This window comes from Neopsephotus bourkii, unplaced genomic scaffold (assembly GCF_033783945.1).
Source record: "Neopsephotus bourkii isolate Nb327-2 ecotype Australia unplaced genomic scaffold, CSIRO-AGI_Nbou_v1 NB_1721, whole genome shotgun sequence".
NCBI lineage: Eukaryota > Metazoa > Chordata > Aves > Psittaciformes > Psittacidae > Neopsephotus > Neopsephotus bourkii.
The window spans coordinates 497633-522870 of NW_026902195.1; the positions used below are offsets into that span (position 1 = coordinate 497633).

Consider the following 25238-nt stretch of genomic DNA (forward strand, 5'->3'; position numbering starts at 1 on the left):
GATGCTCGGCATCCCTCTGCTCATGCGGATTGCAGAGGGCAGAGTGGGGAGGCAGGAAGGGGGAAAGTGAGAAGCTGGACGCAGAAAACATCTCTCTTCTCAGGACCAGCCCCTCCTACATCCCCAGGCTCCCCGCATCCATCTGAGCCATTAGCTAAAGGCAGAGGTGAGCAGGCTGGTGGGACAGGACTCCTCCTGCAAAGCACCTGAGGAGCAGCTACACGTGAGCTGACTCAGGCAGGGACAGACCCAGCCCTGGCATAGCCCCAGCTCTTGTAGCGCAGGCAGGATAGATCCAGCCACATGTGGCTAGCGAGGCAGCAGCCCAGGCCACGAGCATGTACCACACTGGGCCTGTTCCTCAGCCGATGTGGGCACCAAACCTCAACCACAGCTAAGAGCAGTACCCACAGGGAGCTGGTGCGGGCGCTGGGATGGGCACTCCACACACAGCATCTACCTCTCCCACATCCCGTTATTGTAGGGTTGCACAGGAGGGCTGGGATGAAGGAGGACACTGGTTTATTACTGTGGGGTTATGCAGGAGGTGAGGTGACTCATGGGTGTTTATTGTGGGGTTGCAGAGGTGTGCCAGGACACGGGCAAGGATGGGTTCATTATCACTGGGTTGCAGAGGGGGGTTGTGACCCTGTTCATTGCACCTTGCTTAGTGAGGAGGGAAATACGGGTCCACGCCACTTCTGCAGCATCACCAGCCATGATGGCATCACATCAAAGGGTTCTCCATCATGTCCCCTGAACACATGTGGCCCAAGGTGCAGCTCTCAAGGTGTGCTCACCATCAGCTTTCCCATTGCACACTTTTAGCCTGCTTTTGTCCTCCAGAAAATTGTCAGTGATCAAACTGAAAAAACCTTGGAAATGGGTTGAGCAACGGAGGGGTGCTTCAAAAGGGGCACACAAGCACACGCCAAAAGCTGTGATGAGGAACAAGGCTTTCCAAGCCCTTGGGGGCAGATTTCACCCTACGCATTCCACATCAAATAAACCCTTACAAACGTAAACCCCAAAGAAATGCCCCTCCCAGGACAAGGGAAACTGAGTCACGGGCAGGACCTGCCTGCCTCAGCTCCTCCAGGATGCTGGGAGAGGGGCAGGCAGGGATGGCGAACGCAGGACGAGCTGCCTGGAGAGGGCTGTGCACCCTGGGGCTGTCCCTGAGCCCCGGGGGGGTACCCAGTGCCCCGGCCGGAGGGGGACAGAGATCTCCGGGCACGGGATGAAGGGGGGACCGCACATCCCGGGGGACACCGCGCATCCCTGAGGGGCTGCGGGGAGCGGCTCGGGGCCGTGCCGGGTGCGGGGGGCGGCTCGCAGACAGGAAGCGTCCCGGGGCGGCGGCGGCAGATTGGCAGCGCCCTGCTCCAATGGAGCGGCGGCGGCGGCTCCGGGCTTCGCACCGCCTGCGCTACCGGCCACAGCCAGCCCGGCGCGGGCGCTCCGCCGCCGGTCCCGCTCCCGGCCCCGCTCCGCGCTCCGGCCCCGGCCCCGCTCCGCCGAGCGCCATGGACACATAGCCTCGGCGCTACGCAGGAAGGTAGGGAGCCGTTCCCCCCTGCACACCCCTTTCCCCTAACAGGGACCAGCCGCCGCCACGACGCCTCGGTGAGGGGCGCGCTGCTGTGGGAGGGCTGCCGGCGCCGCGCAGCAGGGGGTTTAAACCCTCCTCTCCCCCAGCCTGTTTACTGCTGGTACGGGGGGAAAGTTGTGTGTGTGTGTGTGTGTGTGTGTGTTGTGCCCCTCGCAAAGTTGCAAGAACTTTTCCTCTCGCTTCTCCCCCCGCCTGCCTCGGGGTACCCGGTGCTGCACCCCCTTCCCCCCCCCGGAGATGCTCGGGGGTTGGATGGAGTTGTCGGGGTGGGATCTTTAATCCCGTTCCCCAGACTCCACAAATGCTAAACCCCTCACGGAGTTTGGACCCCTTTCCCCCGGTTTTCTCTTCGGGAGTAGTTTTCTGAAGAAAGGCTGAAACAACACCAGGCAAGCGCCTCCCTGTCAGGGCCCCCTCTTCTTCTGGGGGGTCCAGGGAGGAAAAGCTGCTCCCAATTACCGGAGGCGCGGGAACAGTCGCTTTCCCATGTGCAGGCACTGGCAGGGCTCTCTGCCTGCCTTGTCCCTCTTCGCATCGGGTGCCGTCTCAAATCACGACTTCTCCGTGCTGTGCCAGCCCCTGCGGTGCCGAGCCTCGGGCTGTGCCCACCGCCACTTCGCAGGCTGGCTGTGTCATCCCCAGGTCCCCTCTAGGCTGGTGAAGGGTGTCAGAGGGGACCACGGGGCTGAGACTGGCTCAGACATCTCTGACAGCAAACCGAGACCCCGCTGTGTTGGTACCTAGGGTACCTTGCCTCCAGTCTCCATGGGGAGAAACCCAGGGCTGGAACAACTCATAGACGCATTGCTGTGCCCAAACTGACCGGTGTTGATAACACAGCCAGTGCCAGGGCTGGCCAAGCACCTCTGGTGCCAGGACGGGAGGTGCCCACTTGGTACAGGCTGCAGCCGCATCTGGCTGTGGCGTTTGCAGGAGGAGGTGGGGTGTTTGCACTATGGCTGGTTATAGGAGGGCAGGTCGCAGCGTGGTTATGCTACGCAGAGCTCGTGGCATCCCAGCCTGGCGCAGGGCAGAGGAGCTTCACAGGGAGATGTGAACTGGTGGAGGTCCCTCCAGGGCCAGGGTTGGGGATGGGACATAGCCGCAGTGTCCTCCCAGCATTCACACATCCTCTGCTCCCAACCTGGCCCTTTCTGAGGGGGGTGAAAGGGGCCATATGACCTCTCTGGAGAGGTGCAAACTGGCCTTGGCAGGCAAAGTGAGACTGGAGATGAGGGACGGGGCTGAATAATGACAGCGGGGTTATGCGCAGGGTTGGACGTCACCCGTAGTGGGTGAACAGGGGACGTGGGCTTCAGTAGGATGGTGGGGAGCGGTCCCAGGAGGTGCAGTTGAAGGCAGAGACTGCCTGTAGGGAGGTGGAAGAAGAGCAGCTCTGGTTTTGCCCTTCCTCCTGCTCCATTAACAGGAACCTCAGGGAGGGGAAAACTTGACATGATATCTGATAAGCCACTTTTTCCCTGTCCCAGAGAGCCGTCTTGGCAGCGGGAGGAGGAGGCGGCTTGGCCATAGAATCATAGAATATGTCTGTGAAGGATGAATGAATGACTCACGGCACAGTGAGTCTCCCTGCCGTCTTTATCAGGGCAGCAGTGGTGGTTCCCTTTTGCAGCTGATGGGCTTATCAGAAGCCTTAAGCTGGGTGGGCACCCAGGCAGCCCACACTTGCGTCCCCCAGCCTTGCGTCTCCTTTGCCCTTCTACCCTGGCTCACCTGGACCATCCTAAATGGGGAGGCCCCCATGGATGGTAGCAGTGCATGGCACTCCCTACCCACCATGAGTTATCTGAACACTCACTTCAAACCGTCTCTTTCCACTCCACTCTTGTTCAAAGGCGACTCCAAGCTCTTCCTGCTCGCACAGGGCTCAACCTCCCTTCAGTTTCCTGCTGAGCGCGTTCCTGGAGAGCTTATTCCCCTGTGGGAATTGTGCCAACATTGTGCTTTTAGTTCAAGACCTCTTCTCCCTCTCTGGTGTTTACCCTGCTGTATTTATAGCTTCCTCGTTAGGTTAAACAAGCCAAGAGATTCTTGCATCTTCTTCTCTCGTGGGTTTAGATCTGGAGGAAAACCCCTCGTGAGATGCTTCCCGCAGGAGAGGGCAGGTGCCAGCTTGTGGTTCTGCTTTACTCCCTTCAGAAGGTTCTGGCACCTCTCCCAGTTTGTTTCCCCTCTTCTTGTTCAGGCGTGGGATGGGGTGGCTCTGCCCCTGCCGGCGATACAGCCAAGGACACAGCTTGGATGGGATGGGAGCTCTTCCCTACTGGCGATGCGCTGGGGCCTTGCCAGCATTTGGGGTACTGATGCAAAGCCAGCATCAGGAATTAGCCCTGGGATGTCTGGGGTGACTCGCTGGGATGTTTAGAGAGCTTTTGGTTTTTCTAAGTGTTCCTGTGGTTACAACAGCATCGCATGTGTGAAAATCACCCAATCTCTCTGGCCGGGGATGTAGTGACCTTACAACCCAAGTTCCTACCAGCAAATCTCTCCGCACCTCCCAGTGATGGCTTTCGCCTCCCATCCAGGCTGTGAAGGTGGGGAAGGGTGCAGATGCCTCACAACTGTGGTTGAGTCGTCCTCTCCAACAGCCAGATTCCCATGGACCATTTCCATGGAAAAAGGAAAATTCCTCTGGAAATTAGAAGCAGGTTTGCCGTGTCAGGGATCAGCGTGTTAATAGGAATTATCTCTCAAGCCTGGCTGCTTCCCAGGTCTCTGAGTCACCCTGGCATGGGGTTGGGATGGGGTGAGCTTCAGGCTCTTTTGGATGGTCACAGCATCCACAGGCCCTGGAGCATGCACTGAGCTCTGTTACAGGCAGAGGGCTGGGCTGAGAGGTGCTGTTCTTCCTTCTCTCCAGTGGTGTGAGTCTGGGACATGGAAAAAGCCAATGGCAAACTCCTCTTCCTCTTCTGGTGTTAGCGGTGGGGGAGGTCCAGGAGAAGAAGGACAAGAAGTCTGTCAAGACCTGATTCACTTCTGTGCTATCAGGACCGTGTGCGGTGGTTGCATCTCACAAGTGGAGCTCAGGCTTGCTCTGGTGAGGATTGCTCCTTGCTGAAAACGCTTATGGGGGATTTTGGAAGGGTCTGTGCAGGGCAAGGCCACATCCCCCAGTGCTCTGCTCATACATGTTTCCTGAAGATGGTTTTGGAGAGCACAAGCAGATTGGAGAGACTGGGGGTGAGACCTGGTGTGGTTCAGTGTGGAACTGGCCTATGCTGGTGCCACTGCCAGGGGACCACAGGTAATCTGTGGTCCTGATTACCTGATAACCCTGATTACCACAGGTAATCAACCAGGAGAGGGGAGGATGCTGAAAGTGTTTCGAGAGGATGCTGGAAGTGTTTTGGAAGCCAACCCAGGGCTCCCCAGAGGGTGCTCAGCTCTGCTCCCCTCCTTTCAATATGGAGATGGTCAAAATAGAAGCAGCATAATAAAAATGGTTATGGACCCGCTGAGATTGCCATATAGGGAGCAGTGGAAAAGTTTAGGGCTCCTTCACGTAATGAAATCCTGATGGTGGAAGTAAGGGCATCTTCTGGTTTACCCCACCTCCTACAGTGGAAACAAAGGATGCCGAGCCATGTTGAAAAGACGATGCTGGAGACACACCAAGGGGGAGAAGGGATGGGCAAAGCTGCTGACTTCGGGGAAGCATCATCTCTGTGGCAGCTTGGGGAGGGTCGTCTGCCTTCAGCAGAAAGAGACTGACCCCAGGTCCCATCCCACTTGAACAGAGCTCAGGGCTGCAGCCCTGAGGGGTGTGGAAGCGCACATGGGACACAGTGGGGCTGGTACAGCATTCCTGGAGCACATTCCCGCTGGCTGGTGCGGCAATGCCCTTCCAGCTGTTTCCTTCGCCTTCCTGTGCTTTCACCAGCCCCTTCCTTTGGGACCATGAGCTTCATCCTGGCCAGACCGATAGCAGCAGCTGGAGCCAGGGACCTCACCAGCCCCTCTTTGATGAAGGTCGACACAGCCACCAACGCCTCTTCAATTCAATAACAGCGCGATTCAGCCCTTGCCTTCCTGCAAAAGTAGCTATGAAGAAGCAAGAAGTGCCGTGATGCAGGGTCTCTATCGCGGGCCGGCCCAGCATCGTGCCCGTGTTGCGACAGAGCTCCCGACAGCTGTGCTGCAACAGCCCCGCAAAGGTCCCCTAGGATGGCGCAGCCACAGTGGCTCGGCTTGGCTTTGCGAAAGCCGCTGTCACGCAGGGTGTCCGGGCCAGCTGGCATGTCCCCAGACTTTCTTGCAGGGCCAGGGCCAGCCCCCAGCTCCTGGGGAGGTCTGCAGGAGCCTTTCCTTTGCTTTCCATGAGTTTTGCCCGAGGCCCCAAGGCTTAGGAGGAGCTGGTGGACCCGACCAGCTATTGCTCCATCCTTGTCTCGCAAGGGCCAGCATGCAGCCCTGGGGGGGGGTTCCTTGGTGCTTTGGCAGATTCTGGGTTTTTTTTAGCTCCTGACAGGCTCCCAGGGGGCTGTTTTGTAGCTCCCCCATGGCTGCTCCACCCCATCCCAGCTTTGAGTTTTGCTGTTTTATAACTGGAGCATGGTTGTGCCTGCAGAAGCATCCCTTTCCCTGGCCTCTCCATTCACATCTGACTCTGTTTCCCCTCTCCAGCTGAGACTGTTCCCATGGTGCAACGTAGCACCCAAAAGTCAGCTCTGTGCTCTTGTCCTGGGCTGCTGTGTTCCTCTCCCTGCAGCACCAGGGCATGCAAGGAGCAGGATGCAGTCCCCCAGTGCCTGCAGGGAGCAGCCAATGTGAGCTCTGGAGGGGCTGGTCTCTTTGAGCATCCTGTTGATGCTCAGGATCATCATCATCATGTTGATGCTCTTGGTCATCCCCATTCCTCCTTCCCAGCTGGGGGCGGCAGCTATGTGCCAGGCTTCTCTGTCAGCTTCAGCAGCTGGGTGGTTTGCTCCAGAGATGCTTTGGAGGGCTCCACTCAGCCCATGAAGTCCTGAGGTTTGTACTCAGAATGGTCCAAAAGGAGGATACTGAGATGCCCAGGCTCTGACGGAGCAGCAGCACTACTCGTGTTGTGCCCTAGGATGGATGAAGGATGTAAGCAAGGCAAGGTCCACAGGGGAGCTCGTCTTGGTTTTCACCCCTGGGGTGCAGCTGGAAGAACAAAACAGATGCTGGAGCATTGTGTCTTGCTGCATCCCCAGATGTTGTCCCATGGAACGTGTCTCCAGCAGGGTAGTTAATGGTGATCCACAGAGAATTTTCTTCCTCCAGTGTCTGGAAAGGTCCCTAAGAGCTTTTTTTGCACATTTACCCCATCTGCCATGAGCAGAGGGACGCTGCAGCAGCATTTAACCCTCCTGTGGCACACAGGGGACCTCAGCACTGCTGCCAGCAACGTGGCCGCTGCATCTCCTTCATCATCAGCGTTTCAGGGATGCCAGCGAGCACCTCTTCACCATCCCTCTCCACAACCAAAGGAGGGTGGAGCAGACCCAGAGGCAGCATTTGTGTCCAGCTCTATGAATTTCCAATTACCAGCTCTCCTTGCCACCGCATTAGAGGTTCCTGCACCTAATTTTTGGTGAAATGATCCATTTTTCTCAGTAACTTAATAGCGTGGGCAGGCTGCTCGCTGACCAGGAGCCAGCAGCCAGCACCGAGGAGCCTGTGTGCCGGGCTGCCGACCGTAACCACCTTCCCTGGGCGACGCAGGAATGCTGACCTAATAGAAAAGACATTTAAAGAGGAGTTTTGGAGAGCGGCTCGGCTCAGATTCGGCTCACACGCACAGCTCCTGGCTGCAGAGGGGTCTCTCCATGCCCCGGCAGGTCCTGGGTACCAGCAGAAGCAGAAGGGATATCCCCAACGGGAGATGAGCAGCAGGGCACAAGCCCTCCTGGCTGTCAATACGCACAACAGCTGCTTTATTCTGTGGAGAAAAAGGCTGCTTGGGCAAGGCTGTCCCAGGCTGTTCCTGGGGCTGGGTTCAGCGCCCGGCTGCGGCTCTCCCAGGGCTGGAAAAGCCGTGGCGCTTCGCTCTGACATTTTCCAAATGAGATGTTTTGATTTTTTATTTTTTTTTTTCCTTAATTTCGTTTCATTCCCCACCCCAAGGTAATGTTTGGAAGCCAAATTTAGCTTGATTTAACTCAAACCGTTTTAAAAAAGTAAAACCACTGAAAACCAAACAAGGCCTATCATTTAGAACAAAATGTTTTGGTTTTCATTTTCCTTTTGGCACACAAAACACAAACTTCTTTTTTTTTTTTTTTTTCTTATTTTTTTCTATTTTCCTCTTGACCCACAAACAATTCTATTACAGTTTGCTTTTTGTTCTTCCTGGTTGTTTCCCAAAACCACATCATGCACTGTGGCTGGGGGGGGGCAGGCGATCTGCTCCTGGCGGGATGGGGGTCCTGGTGTGGTTGCTTCCCCATAAAGGTCAGAAGGATTCTGAAAAGAGAAGCAGGAGCTGCTCTCCGTGCTGCCAGCACTGACTCAGCTGGGAGCTCCTTGTGGAAAAGGGAGGCCCGCAGGCATGGGATTTGGGATTTGGGTCTGTCCCAGCTTTCCTAGGGTGATGTGAGCCCTGGGGCTGAGCCCTGCTGGTACCTGGGTATGGCTGTACCATGGGTGCTGTGCCCTGCTGCTGGGCATCCCCTCCGGGAAGGGCGAGCTCTGGCATTGCCTTCTTTCCTTGTTTATTCAGGTTTAAAATTAATCCGACCTTCCCCTGCTCAGGCTTGTGCAAACACAGCGCGTCCCTGAGTGGGGAGCTCCTGCCAGCCCAAGGGCAGCCCTTTCTGTCCCCACCTTGTGCTGCTGCTGCTGTGCCCCCTGGGTGAGGTGCCCACATGGACCCGTGTGCTGGGGGTGCTGGGGATAGTGGGGTGCACGCTCATGCTGTCAGCACGCCAGCCTCCTCCTGGCAAAGACAGCTCTGGGCGTAAATCAGTGCACAGTTAATCCTCTGGTGCACGCTGCCAGGAGGCTGAGTGCCCAGATCCGGTGTCTCTGGGCTGGGTGAAGAGTGGCTGCAATGCCTCCGTCCCGGGCAGCCCACACGTCACAGCCAGACATCATTCCCCCAGCCTTGACCCACTCTCGTTGCCTTCCAGCCCAGCCCTGTGTCCTCCATCCTTTGCCAAATCTCAGCTTTCCGCTCTGCCCCAGCTTCACTGGGGGCTGTCGGCCGGGCAGAGAGCAAGGAAAGGATGATGGGGAGCAGTGCCGGGGCCAGCTCTAGCGCAGAAGCAACCGCCTGGCTCATCCACCACCTGATTTGATTTTATTCCCCTCTCAGTGCCTCGCTGCATACCACAGCCGTGCTTTTTATAGCCCCCAGCTGCAGCCTCGGCGTGCTCCCGGCCAGCTCCCTGCTGCGGTCCCGCTTGCTCAGTGCCAGCATCCCTGGCCGGGGCAGGGGGGGAATGGATGGATGACATCCCCGGGGTCCCTGTGGTGGTTCAGCAAGAGGAGAGCACGGGCTGCAGAGGAAGGCAGATAATTAAACCCTAACCCAGAGCCACGCTCCCGTGCCGGCGGAGGCGTTTAAAGAGCTGCATTAGTCACCCCCATCGCAGCCGGCGCGTGCCGCGTGCCAGGTCGAACGCCAGCAGTGGTGGCCCGTCCTTCACCATCCCCTCTGGTGCTGCCCAGGCATGAATCCGGCCTTCCAGAGCCACCAGCGCCTTCCATAACCCATGGTTCTCCCAAGGGGGGTGTCAGCAGTCCCCCCATGCACTCCCAGTTACCCGACAGGCTCTGGCAGGGTTGAACTGCTATGAGAGAGGTTAGAGGGAGGTTAAAGGTTCCTCCCTGCTCCCCAGGATTGCTTTTATGAGTGCCTGGAGTTTGCTGCCGTGTTTCCACATCCCACAGCTGGGATGCTCCTGTGGGGTCCAGATCGTGTAGAAGAGATGTACGGTTCTGTTGTCAGCTGCATCCCTGGAGCATCCCTGCGTTGGGATGTGGGGTTTGCAGAGGGGGGGAAGCCAGCCAGCAGGCAGGGAGCAAGCATCCTCGCTGGGAAGCAGCAGGGGGGCGCAGCAGCTCCCTCCCTATGCTTTCTCCAGACGTGATTTCACCGCCGCAGGGAGGGAGCGAGGCCAAAGGGACAGGCCCTGCTCGCCTTGACGGCACCCGGATCGCTTGCTGGGGTGTTACTCATTTGGGCTGTGGCTGGGGACAGAGTGTACCCAGGTCCCCACAAGCCGGGGCGGGGGGGGACAGGGGACTCAGTGAGCCTGTGCTTTGGGGTGCTGCCAGGGAAAATGGGGGTGGAAAAGGGCATGGATGAATAGGGGGCTTCAGGCTCACAGCCTGCTGTCCCCTCCTTGACGCCAGTGGTGAAGCCAGATGTGTGCTGGGCATGTCCAGCTGAGCAAATGGGGCCAGGATGGGGCCACTTTCACCAGGATGGTGCCTGTGGCTGCTCCCTAACATCCTGGTGTGATTTTTCAGAGCTGGGCATGGCAATGTGGAAGCAGAGGAGATGCTGCAAGGAGGCAGCATCCCGCTTCAGGGATCTGGGGGACATATCCCAAGAAGGGGGCTCCTCTGGGAGGAAATCCTAAGGTGCCACAGAGCCACACGGGACCCCCCCGTGGCCACTCGCCCTGGACCAGCACCCGAGTATTGAGTGCCTGGGACTGATTTTAAACCTTGGCCAAAACACCGTGCGGCTTATTGTGCCTCCGGCAGGGAGGCAGGGAGAGGCCAGGCAGAGAAATAGCAGCGCTGCTGCCATGTGGCTGCTGCCAAGCAGCTGGGGCCGGGCAGCCTTGCCTGCACACAGGCAGGGGAAGGCAGGGAGCTGTGGAGGCGTGGATGTGCAGGCATGGCTTTTCCACAAGTCCAATTTCAACCCGTTGCGGGTGGCTCCAGATTGCTGCCTCCCTAACGGTGCTGGGCTTCACCTTATGAGGGTTGGGGTCTCATTGGCAGCACCCCAGCCCTTGGGCAAGCAAAGGGGTGGCCAGGGGGGGTTCGGGATGGGGGAGCTGTTGGTGCTGCCGGCCAGGTGCCGAGCATGCCGGGAGAGGGGAAAGCCTGGGAGACTCGTTCTGAAACAAGGCTGCCCTTTTATTCTCCTTTACGACTGCATTTTAATATCCACAAACATCCCTCCCTCCCCGCACTGCTGCCAGCAGAGCCTGTATCGCCTGCGCTTGGCCTGCCGAGAAACCCCAGCCAAACCCGGGGCCCCAGCACAGGGGAGAGGATTATTTCCCTCCCACCCCCCCTCTCTTAATATATGTTTTCTATAGCTCTAATTGGACGGGCTTGAGCCCCGGCCAAGGCAAACACACCTGGGGGAGCCTCGCCTTACAGACCCCATCTGCTGTGCTGGGGGCTCTGCTCCCTGCACAACTGCTGCCTGGCCCCTTTATAGGGGAGGGGGCTGCTGTAGGGGTGGGGGGGGTAGGACCGCTCCCACATCAAACCACCAAACAGCCTCTGTGGAGGAGGAGAGCCCAGAGAGGCGGTGCAAGGAGATGGTGCAGAGGCAGCAGGGGTACCTGCAAGAGCCCCATCCCGCAGCAAGACCCCCGTCCGGCGTGGAGCTGAGGTATCTCCCCCCATTAGAGTGCTGCTGCACCCATTAGGATGCTGCAGGGGAGGGATGCGGTGGGTACCAGCAAGGGTTTGCCCTCCTGGGGTGACAGCATGAGTGCATTAAGGGGTGGTAGCCCCCAAAATCTGCATGTGTATGGGGAGGGAGAATGTGGGGGCTGCAATGGTGCCTGTTAGGATGTGGGATTACCTACCCAGTGACACCCATCTGGGAAGCATTCAGGAAGGCAAGCAGAGGAAATCAGCGTGCCAGGCCACCACAATGGCTTGCATTGACAGCCAAATCCGGGCTGGGCTGAGCTTTGGGTGCTTCTTCCCGTGACTGCTGGCTTGCTTGTGGGGCTTTTTGGCTGGGCTTTTCTCGCTTCTGTTGTTGCAGGGGCCACCCCTGGTGCCTCCATTGTCAGTAGGATGAGCAGTGCTGGCATCCCCATGCCAGGGTCCCATGAGTTTCACACCACATCTGTGCCTGGCCAGGGCTAAGAGAGCTTTTGGGGGTCTCTGCTTGTCCACATTGTGGTCCCACCTCTTCTGGGACTGGGGTGAACACCCTGACAGTGGCTCAAGGAACACCCAGCACCATGGCTCATCCTAGAGGATATTTCCTCCTGTCTTCCATATGCCATCCCACCATCTCCCAGGGATGCGCAGGGAAGAGTGCAGTGGCCCCACTCCACCCTTAGGGAGGGATGCAGTACATCATCCCTCCTCCATCTGCCCTGGCACCGAGCAGGCATCACTGCTGCAAACTGCCCTGCTTTGGTGCCACTGACTGCTCCAAGGGGGAGCTCGGGCAGCCACTTCACCCTCTCGAATGTGGCTGGTGCTGCAGGAATGCAGGCTGCAAAGGGAAACGGTGTGCTTATAATACACACCCTCCCAATGCACTGGAGCGCTTTGCACAAGCATTGCCATCTCAGTGCAGTAACAACTGCATCAGCAGCTTAACATGTAAAGAATGGGATCTGTCCTCCCCAGGATGGGCTGGAACGTGCCTCTGCCCCCCTGCAACCAGTGTGCAAGGCAGGAGGGATTCCCTGCGCGTGGAGGGGACTTCGAGGCGCAGCCCTTGGTGCCTCCAGCCCGATCCAGGGCTGTGCAGAGGGCAGCTGGAGTGTTTGTGCAGGATTTCGGAGCTGCCTTGGCCTCCGCTCAGAGCAGGCTGCGAAAGGAACATTTCGAAATTCTTCTGGATGAGGAAAATTCCACGGGCAGCCCCCCTCCGGAGAAAGTTTGGGATGGCTGGAATGTTTGGAGTGAGAGGCTGCTTGCTTTTGTTTACTCTGAACTATAACATTGGATGCAGGGGAGTGTGGGGGGGAACCCAAAAAGGGAAAGAAAAGAGACAATAGGAGGCTGTAAACAGAGCTGGCCCCGAATGGGACCAAGGCATCTCTCCAGCACTGGGGAAGGAGATGTGTCAGCACGCTCACTGCATTGCCCTGCTTTCCCCCCCCAGCTCAGATACGATCACACTTAATCTGTCAGGAGAACTTGGCTGGGTTTTTTTCCCCCAGCACAAACTGAGCTGGATGGTGTTTTTCCAACCTTCTCAACTCAGGCAGGGCTCGGCCCCCAAACTCTCCTGCCCCAGCTTTTCCCCACTTCTTGCCTCTTCTCCACCTCTCCTTATGGCTTGGGGGCTGCCATCTGATTGACTTGACATGAGATACGGGGCACGGATGCTGCTGCAGTGAGGTGCTTTCCCAGCATCCGTCCCTGCCTTCACCTTGGAGAAGCTTGCCTCCAAGCTTGGAGAAGACAGGCCATGGTTATCCATCCCACCAGAGCCTGGCACCAGCATCCCCACATCACATATTACCAAGGGGGTCCGCAACTGCCATCCTGTCCCCACACACAGACACTGGCAGTGGGGTGCAAGGGGTTAATGGCTTTGGTGGCGGCTTTATTTGGCCACCCAGGTGGCACTTAATGGCACCTGAAATCCCTCCCTGGCCCAGAAGGGATTTTGTTTTGCAGAAGCAGCAACAGCAAATGGCTAGCTGGGGGAGCGCGTGTGTAAGGTGAGCTGTTTGTTTTGGCACTGCCACCCTGCAGCAGCGCTTTGGCTGACCCGGGCACCTTCATGCCTCCGGGAAGGAGCTAAGCCCAACAGCTCCTGGGCATCAGCCGGCTTTGGAGCATGGAGAAGGTTGGGGGAAGCACCAGGCAGGGGGATGCTGTGGGGTCCCTCTCCTGCTTAGGGCTCCCGGCTCCAGGATGGAGTCCACCAGGAGGAGCTGGGCTTGTGTGAACCATTCACCTCTATGTGTCTGTTATAGAATCATAGAATGGTTTGGGTTGGAAAGGACCTTAAGGTCATCCATGGGCAAGGACACCACACACTGTATCATGTCACCCAAGGCTCTGTCCAATCTGGCCTTGAATAGTGACAGGGATGGATCATTCAGCATGTCCTTGGGCAGTCCGTTCCAGTGCCTCACCGCCCTCACAGTGAAGAACTTTCTCCTTATATCCAATCTAAACTTCTGCTGTTTAAGTTTTAACCCATTACCCCTTGTCCTATCACTACAGTCCCTAATGAAGAGTCCATCCCCAGCATCCCTGTAGGCCCCCTTCAGATACTGGAAGGCTGCTATGAGGTCTCCACGCAGCCTTCTCTTCTCCAGGCTGAACAGCCCCAACTTTCTCAGCCTGTCTTCATAAGGGAGGTGCTCCAGTCCCTGATCATCCTCGTGGCCTCCTCTGGACTTGCTCCAGGAGCTCCATGTCCATGTTGGGGACACCAGAACTGCACATAGTCCTCCAAATGAGGTCTCTCGAGAGCATCTTCCCTACATATATGGGTGCCTAAGACTTGGATCAGCCCTAGGGCCAACTTATGGGGGAGTTTGTTCTGTGGGATGCGGATGCTGCTGGGGGTGAAATGCTGGGTGCAGACTGGTACCCGGCATTGTGCCGGGAGCTGCGGCTTCACCAAAACCTGTGCCAGGCTGGGCTGAGCCCAGGACTAGAAAAAACATCCCAAATCCTAAAAGAGGAAAAGCCTTTCCCACCCTGCTCTAATCACAGGGTGGCCCAGCTCCATTGCCAGCGGGTCCCACCCGTGTCCCTGCGTCTGGCACCATGCCTGTCCCCATCCTTCAAACCCGTGCCAAGGGCAGTGTGGATGCAGCCCCCCCACAGCTCCATCCCTCCATCCCCAAAATAATCCCCAGCTATAAGGAAACCCACCAGCACTACAGCTACAGCCCGTGGGTTTCTTTACAGCCCAGAGGTTATTTTTAGGAATGACTCCGGCACGTGGCTGTGGGGAGGGGGGGAGCGTGGGGATGGGGATAGGGATGGAGATGGAGTGGGGGGGCCCTTCTTTCCCCACGCTGAATGCAGCACTGCCAGCTGGCGTGGCCTCGGGGTTGCTGGCTGCTAACAGAGCCCTCGCTGTTTTGGCCCTTGCCGATGCCTCCGGTTACAACCAAGAGCCAGAGACTTCTTCCCATGGGATGCAGCAGGGGAGGGCGGGAATCAGGGAGTTGGGGTGGGAGTTTCCTGGCCCAGGTAAGAGCAAACCCTGACCTCCATGAAGCTGCTGGCATGATGCTGTGTGTGGTGGGCCCTGGACCCCAAGTGCAGGGTTTGACTAGTAGCTGCCAGCCCAATGGAGGAGAGAGGTGACCCTTAGGATATGGGGTGGGCTTGGACACCAGTGGTCAGCCAGGCATTGGCAGGGGATGAGTGGGGATGTACATTGTACCTGCCTGTGGAGAGGAACTGATTCCCCAGGTAGAGCTGGTATTAACCCTGTGTTTGAGTTGATCTGGGGTTAACCCCAGACCTGGGCTTTACTGGATTTAACCCCACAGCTGGGCTGAGTAACTCCATGATTGGGTTCTGCTGGGTTTGACTCCACGTTTGGGCTGAGCTGGGAATGGCCCCACTTCTGGGCTGCATTGGGTTTAGCCTTGCATTTTGGACTGTGTTGTGGTTAACCCTGCATTTGGGCTGAATTGAGGTTAACCCCACTGCTGAGCTGTGCTGAGTTTAACCCCACATTTGGACTTCATAACCCTGTGTTTGGGCTGCTCTGAGTCTAACCCCACATTCTGGCTGAGCTGGGTTTAACCCCACTGCTGGGCTGAGCTGCATTTATCCACACATTCGGACTGCACCAGATTTAACCCCAAATTTGGACTGCACTGGATTTCATCCCATTCCTGGGATGAGCAGGACTTAATCCTGCTCCTCAGCTGCATGGGATCTAATCCCATATTTGGGCTTTCCTGAGTTTAACCCTACTGTAGGACTCTAGTAGCTTAAACCCTGCATTCAGGCTACTCCTGGCTTACTGAACTGCACTGGCCTCAAAGGAAAAGGTTGCAGCTTGTTTTACTGGTTTAATTGGGGTAATTCCAGTGTGCTGGGCTGCAGGGGCTGCAGTTGTGCATGTGTTTGTGCTGGTTTAGCCTAGCCTGGTGTGAGGGCCCATGGGTGATCAGCACCCCACCAAAGTGGTGCCAAAGAAAGCAGTGATTTGAGGTCCCCAAGGCACTGGAGGGGCTGGGCACAGCAAGTGGGGCATCACCCCAGCAGTGCCCAAGGTGGGTGCTGCTGGTGGTCCTTGGGGCTATGCATGTCCCCAGTGGCCCTGGAGGTGATGGGGGACATGCTTCTGTCCCTGGCATCACCCTTTGCTGTTCTTTCTCTGGGCACCCAGTGGTTGTGAGAGTGCATTTAGGAGACGGGGATGGCTGTTTGCAGGGCACTGTCCCAGCAGCAGGGTTGATGCTGCCCCATCAACCTGAAGCCACATGGTGATGGAAGTCACCAGTGCAGGGGTGGGATGGTGAAAGGTTTCTGGTTAGATCTGTAGCCACGGGGATGGACTAAGGCCAGGCTGTGGCTCCTTAGAGCAGGGCACTGTGCTCATAAAAGCTGCCAGGAGGAGAGGGGGTTAGTGGGGCTCTGTGCTCGTAACCCTGCAGGAAAGCAAGAAAAGGGGAACTCCTGCTGCTTGGAAATGCTGCCGCCCTTGGCCACAGGACGTGTTTTCCACAGCTGGCAGTGGCAGAGAGGAGGGTCTTGAGTGCAGGGACAGGGATGCTCCTCCAGCTCAGGGGAAGGAATCATAGGATCACAGGATAGTTAGGGTTGGAAAGGACCTTAACATCATCTAGTTCCAGCCCCCTGCCTTGGGCAGAGACACCTCACGCTAGACCATGTCAAATACCATCTCTAGGGCATTAGAGCTGGCCAGCATCAGGCATTGCCTATTGAGAGAAGCTTTTTGCAGGTAGGCAACTGCAGCAGAGAGCTGCCAAGTGCTCTTGGGCTTTATTTACCACATCCCTATAGCAGTGATGCTGCCCCAGGCCACACTGGGGCACCCAGCTTTCTGTGCTCAGTGGGGAGCATTTCTTTCCTCCCCACTGCCATCTTCAGCCCTGCGGCATGGCATCATCTCTTGTGTCCCCCTCCCCACCACCCTCGGCTCTGCATGTGGCTCATTCCCTTTGAAGAGAGACTTCAAATGAAGCAAAGGAAAAAAGGAAAGAAACCCAAAACCCACTGTCTTTTCAAAGCTCCGAGCACAATGGAAAGTTAGCCTCCCCCAGGAATCTGCACTGGGCTTTGCCAGGCCACAGCAGAGTGGCCGTGCTGGGCAGACTGTCACACCCCATGGAGGCATCAGATCCAGTGCACACGGATGTGATTCTGGGGGGTGTTTTGGCTCACTGCGTTTCAGTTTGGATGCAGGAAGGGGATCATAGCAGGCTTTCTCCCCAGAAACGTGCGGATGAGGTCAGGTTGGACAGCAGGGCTGGTGCAGGGTGGAGGGTGGCACCTCGTGTTCCTGGCTCACATCCATGGGTGCTATGCATAGCCTGGTCACCCTCGTGACCTGAGCATCCCATGCCAAGGGAGCAGGGTCTGGCATCACTGCCCTCCCTGCCAGGGCCAAGCCACAGCCCCAGGCTGGGTCCTTCTGTCCCAGCCATGGCCATGGGAGGTCACCCAGCCCTGGGCGGCCGTCTCTTGGGCTGGGATTAGCATGTGGGGAAGAAGAAAAGCTCTGATTGTTCCCTCTGTCCTGGCTCGGCTCCAGGACCACTGTGCAGGGACTCCCTGTCCCTGGGATGTGTCACCGCTGTGCAAGCATAGAGGGATGCTTTCTCTGCCTGCGTGCCCATCCATGGGGATGCAGACACACTAAGGAAGGTGGCCTGGCAACACACGTATGTTTGTTTGCATGCATGCTTTCCCCTTGGCAAGGAGTTTGGCTACATAAAGCTAAGGGGATCCTATCTGGGCAGGCTGTTTGGAGCACTGCCTGGTCTGGAGTGCTGGCCCAATGCCACACCGGGGCAGGCGAGGGCTCCGGGTCTTCCCCTGCTCTGCGGCTGCTTCCCCTTTTGTTTGTGGCCGTCGGGCAGGCAAAGAAGGGTTTACGCTGGTTCTCCTCTCTGCAGTGGTGCTTGGTCATGGCTAGGGTTTGGCAGTGCTCAGACAGGTCATTTACTAACCCAGTGCATGTGTCCAGGGAGGGTTTGGTGCTGCGTTCCCCCATGCTGCACTGTCAGCGGTGGGCAGTGCCCCAAAGAGCCCATCTGAGGCAGGAGAGCTCACAGGGAGCTGGGGTGAGGATGGGGAGCACTGGGGGGGACTGGGACAGAGCGTGCTGCAGGGTGGGAGGACAGGCATGGGGTCACTGGGGCTGGGATGCAGCTGGGAATGGGGTCTGCAGAGCTGTTTTCTGCAGCCACACAGGGGTCTGGGATGCTCTGGGCTGTGTCTTCAGCTCTCCATTTACCCATGCAAGGAAAGATGCCTCTCAGCATCGTGGCTGCAGGGTCATATTCAGACAGGTCAGGTCTCAGTGGCCCTGAGACTTGGCAAACTTGTGTCAGCAGAGAGCCAGCACCCAGAGCATATCCCCTTGCCACAGAGCATCATGAGGGGTGATGGGTGCAGCAGCTCTGCCTTCACCCTCTGCAGTGTCTGCATGAAAACCCAGTCAGGAGAGGAGATGATTCTATTTTAAAGCTATTTCTCCCATCTCCACACTAACACACTCTCCCTGACACTCCCCCCTCTCCCTTCCCTAAGCACCATCCCCTTAACTCTGGTCCACGTGGTGTTTGGAGTTATTTTTGGTTGCTGCTCTTAAGTGTATTTTAAGTATTCTCTTTTTTTTTCCCCTTCCATCACCAAAATATTTTACTTTCAGGCCAAACGTTCCCGGTTAGTTACCAGCATAGTTTTGGCAAGCACCTTTTAACTGAAGTTTCCCAGGAGTGTTTCTATGGGTGGTTTGGTAGGAAAAGCTTATGACAGTATCATGGAATTATTTGGGCTTGGGGCTTGTGTTTGAGGCTGCCTGGCTTGTTCAGGGCAGGGTTGATGTGAGCCCTGCACGCCTTCCCCCCTGCATTCCCTGGCTGCAGCACATTGCCTTGTAGCTCTGTTTGCTTCACCACACTGTTTGCTCTGTGGACATGGGCACTTGCCCACAGGAGAGGAGCCAACAGTGGCTCTGGGGTGCCTTTGCTGGGCTGGAGCATCCCTCCCTGGAACCCTTTGGCTGTGGAACCTGGGTGACTGAGGGTTTACTTCCATGAGCTGCAGCCTGCTCTTGGGGCTGACAGCATCCATGTAAATAAAGGCTTCTACCCATTTGTGAGGGGTGGGCAGGGGGTTATTCCAGGGAAAAATGATTCAGCTGCCTGTGCCTGCTGGGAGCAGGCTGATAGGGACAGTGTGATGCTGATGATATGCATGGCGTGATGCTGGTCAGGATGGATGCCCTGAGGTGGTGCTGGCTGGCACAGACAGGGTGACACTGGCTGATACATGTGAGCCTATGGAGGTTGGAACAGATGCCTTAGGACAGTGTTGGTTGGCACAGACCGGGTGATGCTGTCTCGGGGGGCCAGGCTGGTATGTGCAGGACAGTGCAGGCTGGAGTGGATGCCTTAGAGTGGTTCTGGATCAGCTGGGCTGACCAGGATGATGCCAGATGGTATCTGCAGAACAATGTAGGCTGGAATGGACGCCTTGGGGAGTGGGGAGACCCCACTCTATGGGTGAGGCTGGCTCATGGAGAGTTAGGTGTACTGACAGCATTCCACACACTTCTCACTCCTGACCTACTGGTGAGCTCTGAATGGGAGAAAGGGATCTCGCAGCCATTCTCCCTGAGTCCAGAGACCCTAAATGGCCTGGAAGGGCACAGACCTGCACTGGTCCACCCTTTAGTGGGTGCAGGGATGGGCAGGGATGCGGGAGCCCCAGCCTGCCCCACTCTTGATATGGTCAGAGCTGTCATGGACCTGCTCTCCCTGGCTGTATGAGCCTCTTCTGATCTAACTGCTGTCTCCTGCCATGTAAATACAGGCCAGATTTTCTCCTTACTCCTTTCCTGTTCTACCTGCACCAGCTCAGGTCTTTGGCACAGGACGGCAAAGGCAAAGAGCCCTTGGTCACACCAACCCATGCAGCCCCAAGCTCCCAATCTGTGTTTGTCCTGCATTCTCCTGGCATGGGGACACCTTGGTAGCTAGGGACTAGGTGTGACAGTGGCACAGACCCTGCCAGCTGGGGTCCCAGTGTCACAGTCCCTGTACCGTGCCCAGCAGGATGGGATGAGGCAAGGTGGGGGGGGGGTGTGGGATGCCTGGTCCTGCAGGGATTCTCTGTGCTGTGGGCACTGCTGCCCAGCCCATTACAGGGGATAATGCCCTCTCCCTTCCCTCTCTGCCTCCTCCAGATGCGCAGTCCCATCCCAGGCCTGGGCAGGGTGATGGTGTTCCTCACAGCAGCCCTGGCATCAGCCTCCCTCGCCGTCCCCGAGGGCTGGGGAGAGGAAGGTGAGCCCCTTACGCAGCACCCCATGTCCCAGCCATGGGGTACCCTATTCCCCTCGTCAGGGCATACACAAAACCCCAGGGCAATGGGTGCCATCTGGCCAGCATCCTGCTGCAGCTGCCCATTGCCCAGTCCCACATTGTGATACCTGCATGAAGCAAGACCCCAGAGTCAGCACCCAGCTCCCCCAGGGGGGTACCCCAGGCTGCTCAACACCCAGCCCTGGCAGGGGTTGGTGCTAACACCCATCTGGGGATCTGTGTGTCCCTTTAGGTGTGCAGTACGGACAAGTGGGGACAGACGTGACCCTGTTGTGTGCCGGTGCCCATGCTGGGTAGGTCTTTTCCATGCACACCACGGGATGTGTCCAATGGGATGACTTGCACGGTGAGCCTGGAGTGACCCAGTGTCCCTGTCCCCCAACACCCCCTGCACGGTCTCTCCTCCCCAGCGCTGCGGTGCAGTGGAGACGGGCAGATGCTGCAGCCCTGCCGGAGGGCTCAGTCATCCATCAGGGAGCCCTGGTGCTGCCCCAGGCCAGCCTGGCCACCACAGGAGCCTACAGCTGCCACAGCGAGGACGGTGGCCTCCTGCACGCCGTGTCCCTGCGGCTGGGATGTGAGTAGCGTGCCCATGGGCTGGGGTGTGTGGGGTGTGCAGCCCCACCAGGATGGGGCTGTGAAAGGGCTGCCAGGAGGGGAGGGACTCTGCAGTGACAGGATGGGGGCCCCATCGCTGATTGTTGCTTCCCCCCCACCCCAGACCTGCCGGGGGTCCCCTTTGTGTCCTGCAGAGCATCCGACTATGAGAATTTCTCCTGCTCCTGGACCTCCAGTGTGGAGACCTTCCTCCCCACCAGATACATCACCACCTACAGGTGATGTATCCCTATAGGGCACGGGATGGGGGGGTTACAGGGGGCCAAGGGTAACCACCAAATTGTGGTGGCCACCATGGGTTCATCTCCTGCGCCCTGGAGCAGGTTACTGCTGGGGGTGAGCAGAGCACCGAGCACTTGCTCACTGCACGGTGGGCCCCAGCAGTGTTGTGAGGCAGCACAAGCAGGGCTCTGCCAGCACCAGAAGGGCTGTGAAAGGGAAGCAGATCATCTGCAAGTGTCCGAGTGCTTCAGCATCCTTCGGGATGGAAGGAGCCCTGACAGCGTTGCTGCTTCTAAATATCCCTGCAGGCCAAATTAGCGGGCGTAAAGCACAGCCCTGCTGCAAGCTGCAGGAGCAGGGGCTGGGGTGTGCTGGGGAGGGGGCATCAGGGCTTCAGCAGGGAGGGGTGGTGGGAAGCCAATGGCCTCGGGGCTTAAGGATGGGCAAAGCCAGCTAATGGGGAGCTGCTGTTATCAGTGTCCCTGTGGCTTTGCTGGGACCCCCAGCTCTGTGCCAGGCTGCTCACCAGCAGGGATGTGCCCCTTGCCATGTTACCCTTGTGGCAATGGGGGTGCAGACGCCTTTCGTGCCGTCCCCTCATCCTCACTGTCTGCTTTTACATCTCTCTCCATGACAGGAAGAAATCGCTGACAGGTGAAGAGAGGCGGAGGTAGGACTGAATCCCACCCTGGTCCCATTCCCTGGGGATTGGTCCCTGTCCCAAAGGCTCTGCCACTGTCGTCAGCAGGCTCCCCAGAGTGAGGGCTACCCGTATCCATAGCGAGAAGAGTTTGCCCCAGGGGAGGACCTTTCCAGAAGGGACTTTGGGCTGGGATGGAGACATTCGTTCATGGTCAGAGGGGCATGCAGAGCTCTGCAGGGTCAAGGGCAGCTCAGCTGTAACAGGGGCTCCTCCACCAGGCTGTTGGCATTGGGGTGTCCCCATGTGTCACCAGGACACTGTCTATGCATGGCAGGTGGGGGGACACCTCAGCACTCTGCCTCCCTGCTGCAGGAACAAGAACGGGCACATGGGGCCATGCCTGCAGGATCCATCCCGCCCCGGCACCTGCACTGTCCATGGGTCCGAGTTCTGGAGTTCCTATCGCCTGAACATCACCGAGGTGAACCCCCTGGGCTCCAGCTTCCGCCTCCTGGACGTCACCATGCAGGCCATCAGTGAGTGCACATCCATCCGTCTGTTCATCCCAGTGTCCATCCCTCCCATGGGCAACCAGCTCTGATGGTGATGAGGGCTCCCTTATCCTCTCCTATGCAGTTAAGCCAGACCCTCCGGAGGGCTTGGTGGTGGAGCCCATCCCCTTGGCCCCACGCAGGCTCCTTGTGAGCTGGAAGTACCCCTCCTCGTGGCCCAAAGAACCCCACTTCCAGCTCCGATTCCGGCTCCAGTACCGGCCCATCATCCACCGCTCCTGGTCGGTGGTAAGCAGGGGGTGAGGAAAGGCAAAGCTGTGGGCACCGGGCAAGGGAGGGCAATGAGGGGTGCCCCAGCCTGCCCCACAGCTCCCCTTTGTTCCATGCAGGTGGAGACGGTGAACCTGTCCGAGGTGATCACGGACGCCTTTGCTGGGCTGGAGCACGTGGTCCAAGTCAGCGCCAAGGATTTCCTGGATGCAGGAAACTGGAGCGAGTGGAGCGCCGAGGCCCGGGCAACGCCAGCCAGAGGTGTGAGGGGGACAGGCTGCAGCCCCAGCAGCCCTATGGGGTTGTGTCATCCTGCCCTAGAGCCCCTTCAGCACCTGCACCTCCCCAGCCCCTTTCCTATGGCACCAGTTCCCCCCAGATATCACCCAATGGTCCTGGGGTCCCTTAAAGTTGACCCAAGAAGCTGGTCCCATGAAAAGCTCGCCCCATGTGCAAGGCTTTTGCAAGGGGACAAAGCACCTCCCAGCCCCACAGCATCCCTCTGGGGATTGCCGCCCCACAGCCTTAGGGCAGAGAAGGGCTCCAAGAGCACCTCTAGCACCCTTGGGACACGAGGGCGTCCTTCTTTGGTCCCTGTGCTGTTGGGTGGGTGCCTCTCACCTCTGTCCTTGCAGACCTGGTCACCACAGCGAGTGAAGAAACCACTACAGACACCAGCCTGGAAAGCCTGGCCGAGGAGCCCTCCCAGGCTCCCAACCCTGAGCCCATCAGTGAGTACAGCTGGGGGTGGCGAGCAGCAGGGCCAGGCTGGGCTCACGTGTGGCTGAATGTCATGGGAAGGGGCTCCTGCCCCACACCTGTGTGTGTTTGGGGTGTCCAAAGGCCACTGCCATGACAGTGTCTCTGTCCCAGACCGCAGCGAGCCCCTGGAGAAGACGGCGGTCCTGGTGTCCCTTGGGATCTTCGCCTTCTTTGTCCTGGCTGCTGTTCTCATCGTCACCATCCTCATCTGGTAAGTTGGGTTGTGAGAGGGAGAGGACTGCCTGATTGCTGTCTCCATTCCACTCCACCCCTTGAACCCTCAGCATCATGAGGTACCCCATGCCCCCCCTGCTGTGCTTTGGGGCCCTTGCCCAAACAGGCTTGATGCCAGTCCCATAAGGTAGTTTATGCTCCCCTTGCCCCAGTGCACCATCAATGCACCTTCCCAGCACACCCCACCATCTGCAGTGCTGCCCAGTCTGCTGGGGTCTTTCTCATGAGCCCACATCTGTGGGACCTTTCTCTGTATACCCAAAGATGCTGCTATTAACATCACCCCAAATGGTCCTGCATTGCTGAGGGCTCTCATGCTTCAGAGTCTGCACCGAGACCTCTCAGTTTACCTTTCCTATCTGGGATTCCTGTCCTTGGGTCCCCTCACCCTACATGGCTGGGCTCTCCCTCCCACGGTGTGGCTATGCTGTTAGTCCCTATCCCCATCCCAGCCCTGCTGTATTAGCTCCTGTATCCCTGGAGCTGACCCATTGGATTGGCTGGGCACAGCTGGATGGGGATGCAGAGTGGAACCCCTGGGGATGCAGGCAGTCCTGGTGCCGAGGGGGGGTTGCTTGGGGTCCTCAGCCACCACTGCTCTGTCCCCAGGCTCCGGGTAAGGAAGCACGGCGAGGACAAGACCAAACCCCACAGCTTCTTGGTTGCTGCCACCCACTTGAAGGCACTACCGAGTGAGTCGGGGTGCAGGGGGTGTGATGGGGGAACGCAGGGGAGGGAGTGTGGGAAGTGCCCTCCTCAACCCCTGCCTCCTCTCTCGGCAGAGGCCCAGATCCTGTAGAGATCCCTGGCTGACCCCCGCTCCCTGCGCCCGCTGTCCCATGCGTGGAACTTGATGCCACTGCTGGTCCCCAAGGACCCCACGCTTCCCGGGTCGCCCCACGGCCATGGACATTGCCAGAGCAGCCCCCAGCACCCTGGGGATGCAGTATGGATCCTAAGGAGTGAGGCTGTGCTTCCAGAAGCTTTGGGCTGCCCGTGCCCGCCCGGAGCTGTCTGGAGGCACCTCGGACTCAAGGCAACGGGGCCAGCCCTGCTGCTGAACACATGGGGATAAGAGGCTGAGCCAGCCGTACCTCACTGCCTAGCGTCGAGGGGGACTGTGCGTGCAGGCTCCTGGGGTGCCAGGCACCAGTGAGCAGGGGGTGCTGAGCCCTGCCCGTCACCCCTCACCAGCCTGCAGAAGGGACCCCCCCATCGCCTGCCCCTCTCCCGCGTGCTGTGCCTGGAGAGCACAGTGGTTCCAATAAAGGGGATAGTGTTGGCACTGTCCTGGCAAAACCAGCCTCGCAGATGGAGCTGCATCAGGGGAGAAGTGAGTGGCATGAGGAGAGATGGTCCCCATATAGATCAGTCTTAGCCCCTCCAAGCACCGCTTGCTGAGCGCTATAAGAGGATGCAGCAGATGCCTGGGACTTCTCCCTTGTTGTCACCAGCCCAGCAGCAGGGACAGGACCCTCTGCACAGCCCCTCTAACTCAGCATGTGGCCCCCTCCCCACGCTTTGACCCAGCGCCTCTGATTGCTTCCATGTGTTGGCACCTCCCGATCCCAGTGCTCAGCGCCAGCGGCCCAACAAGATCCAGATGGGGAGGGTGGAAACGGAGGCAGCGGCAGTGTGGGGAGCGCAAGGAGCGGAGCCAGCGCAGGGTGGGAGATGCTTCACTTCCAGTGGGGCCCCTTGGGCTGCCCTTGAGCTCCCTGGAGTGGGGGACAACTCCTGGAAGGGTATCATGGGCACTGGGATGGAGGGGACAGGGGCAGTGCCTTTTGACAATGGCTTGTGTGCCCATGGACACTGCTGCCCTTGCTGGGTGCCCCTGCACTCCCACCCCGGCTGCAGGGGCATGGGGGCTGCCTGTGCCATTGCTTGGCTTTGTGGGATCCTGGCCCCTCATTGCCCTTCGT

General features: G+C 58.2%; 1 protein-coding gene across 1 annotated transcript; it reads left to right on the plus strand.

Moving 5' to 3' along the window:
* The first annotated feature begins 1414 nt into the window (after positions 1 to 1414).
* IL11RA (interleukin 11 receptor subunit alpha) lies at positions 1415 to 24615 on the plus strand. The gene is made up of 13 exons (XM_061376545.1): positions 1415 to 1558; positions 19914 to 20013; positions 20285 to 20345; positions 20463 to 20629; positions 20774 to 20888; positions 21530 to 21562; positions 21908 to 22071; positions 22172 to 22335; positions 22437 to 22578; positions 22953 to 23048; positions 23191 to 23290; positions 23923 to 24005; positions 24096 to 24615. Exons 2-13 carry the CDS (start codon positions 19914 to 19916, stop codon positions 24110 to 24112), a joined length of 1242 nt encoding a protein of 413 aa, XP_061232529.1. The 5' UTR covers positions 1415 to 1558; the 3' UTR covers positions 24113 to 24615.
* The last annotated feature ends 623 nt before the right edge of the window (positions 24616 to 25238 follow it).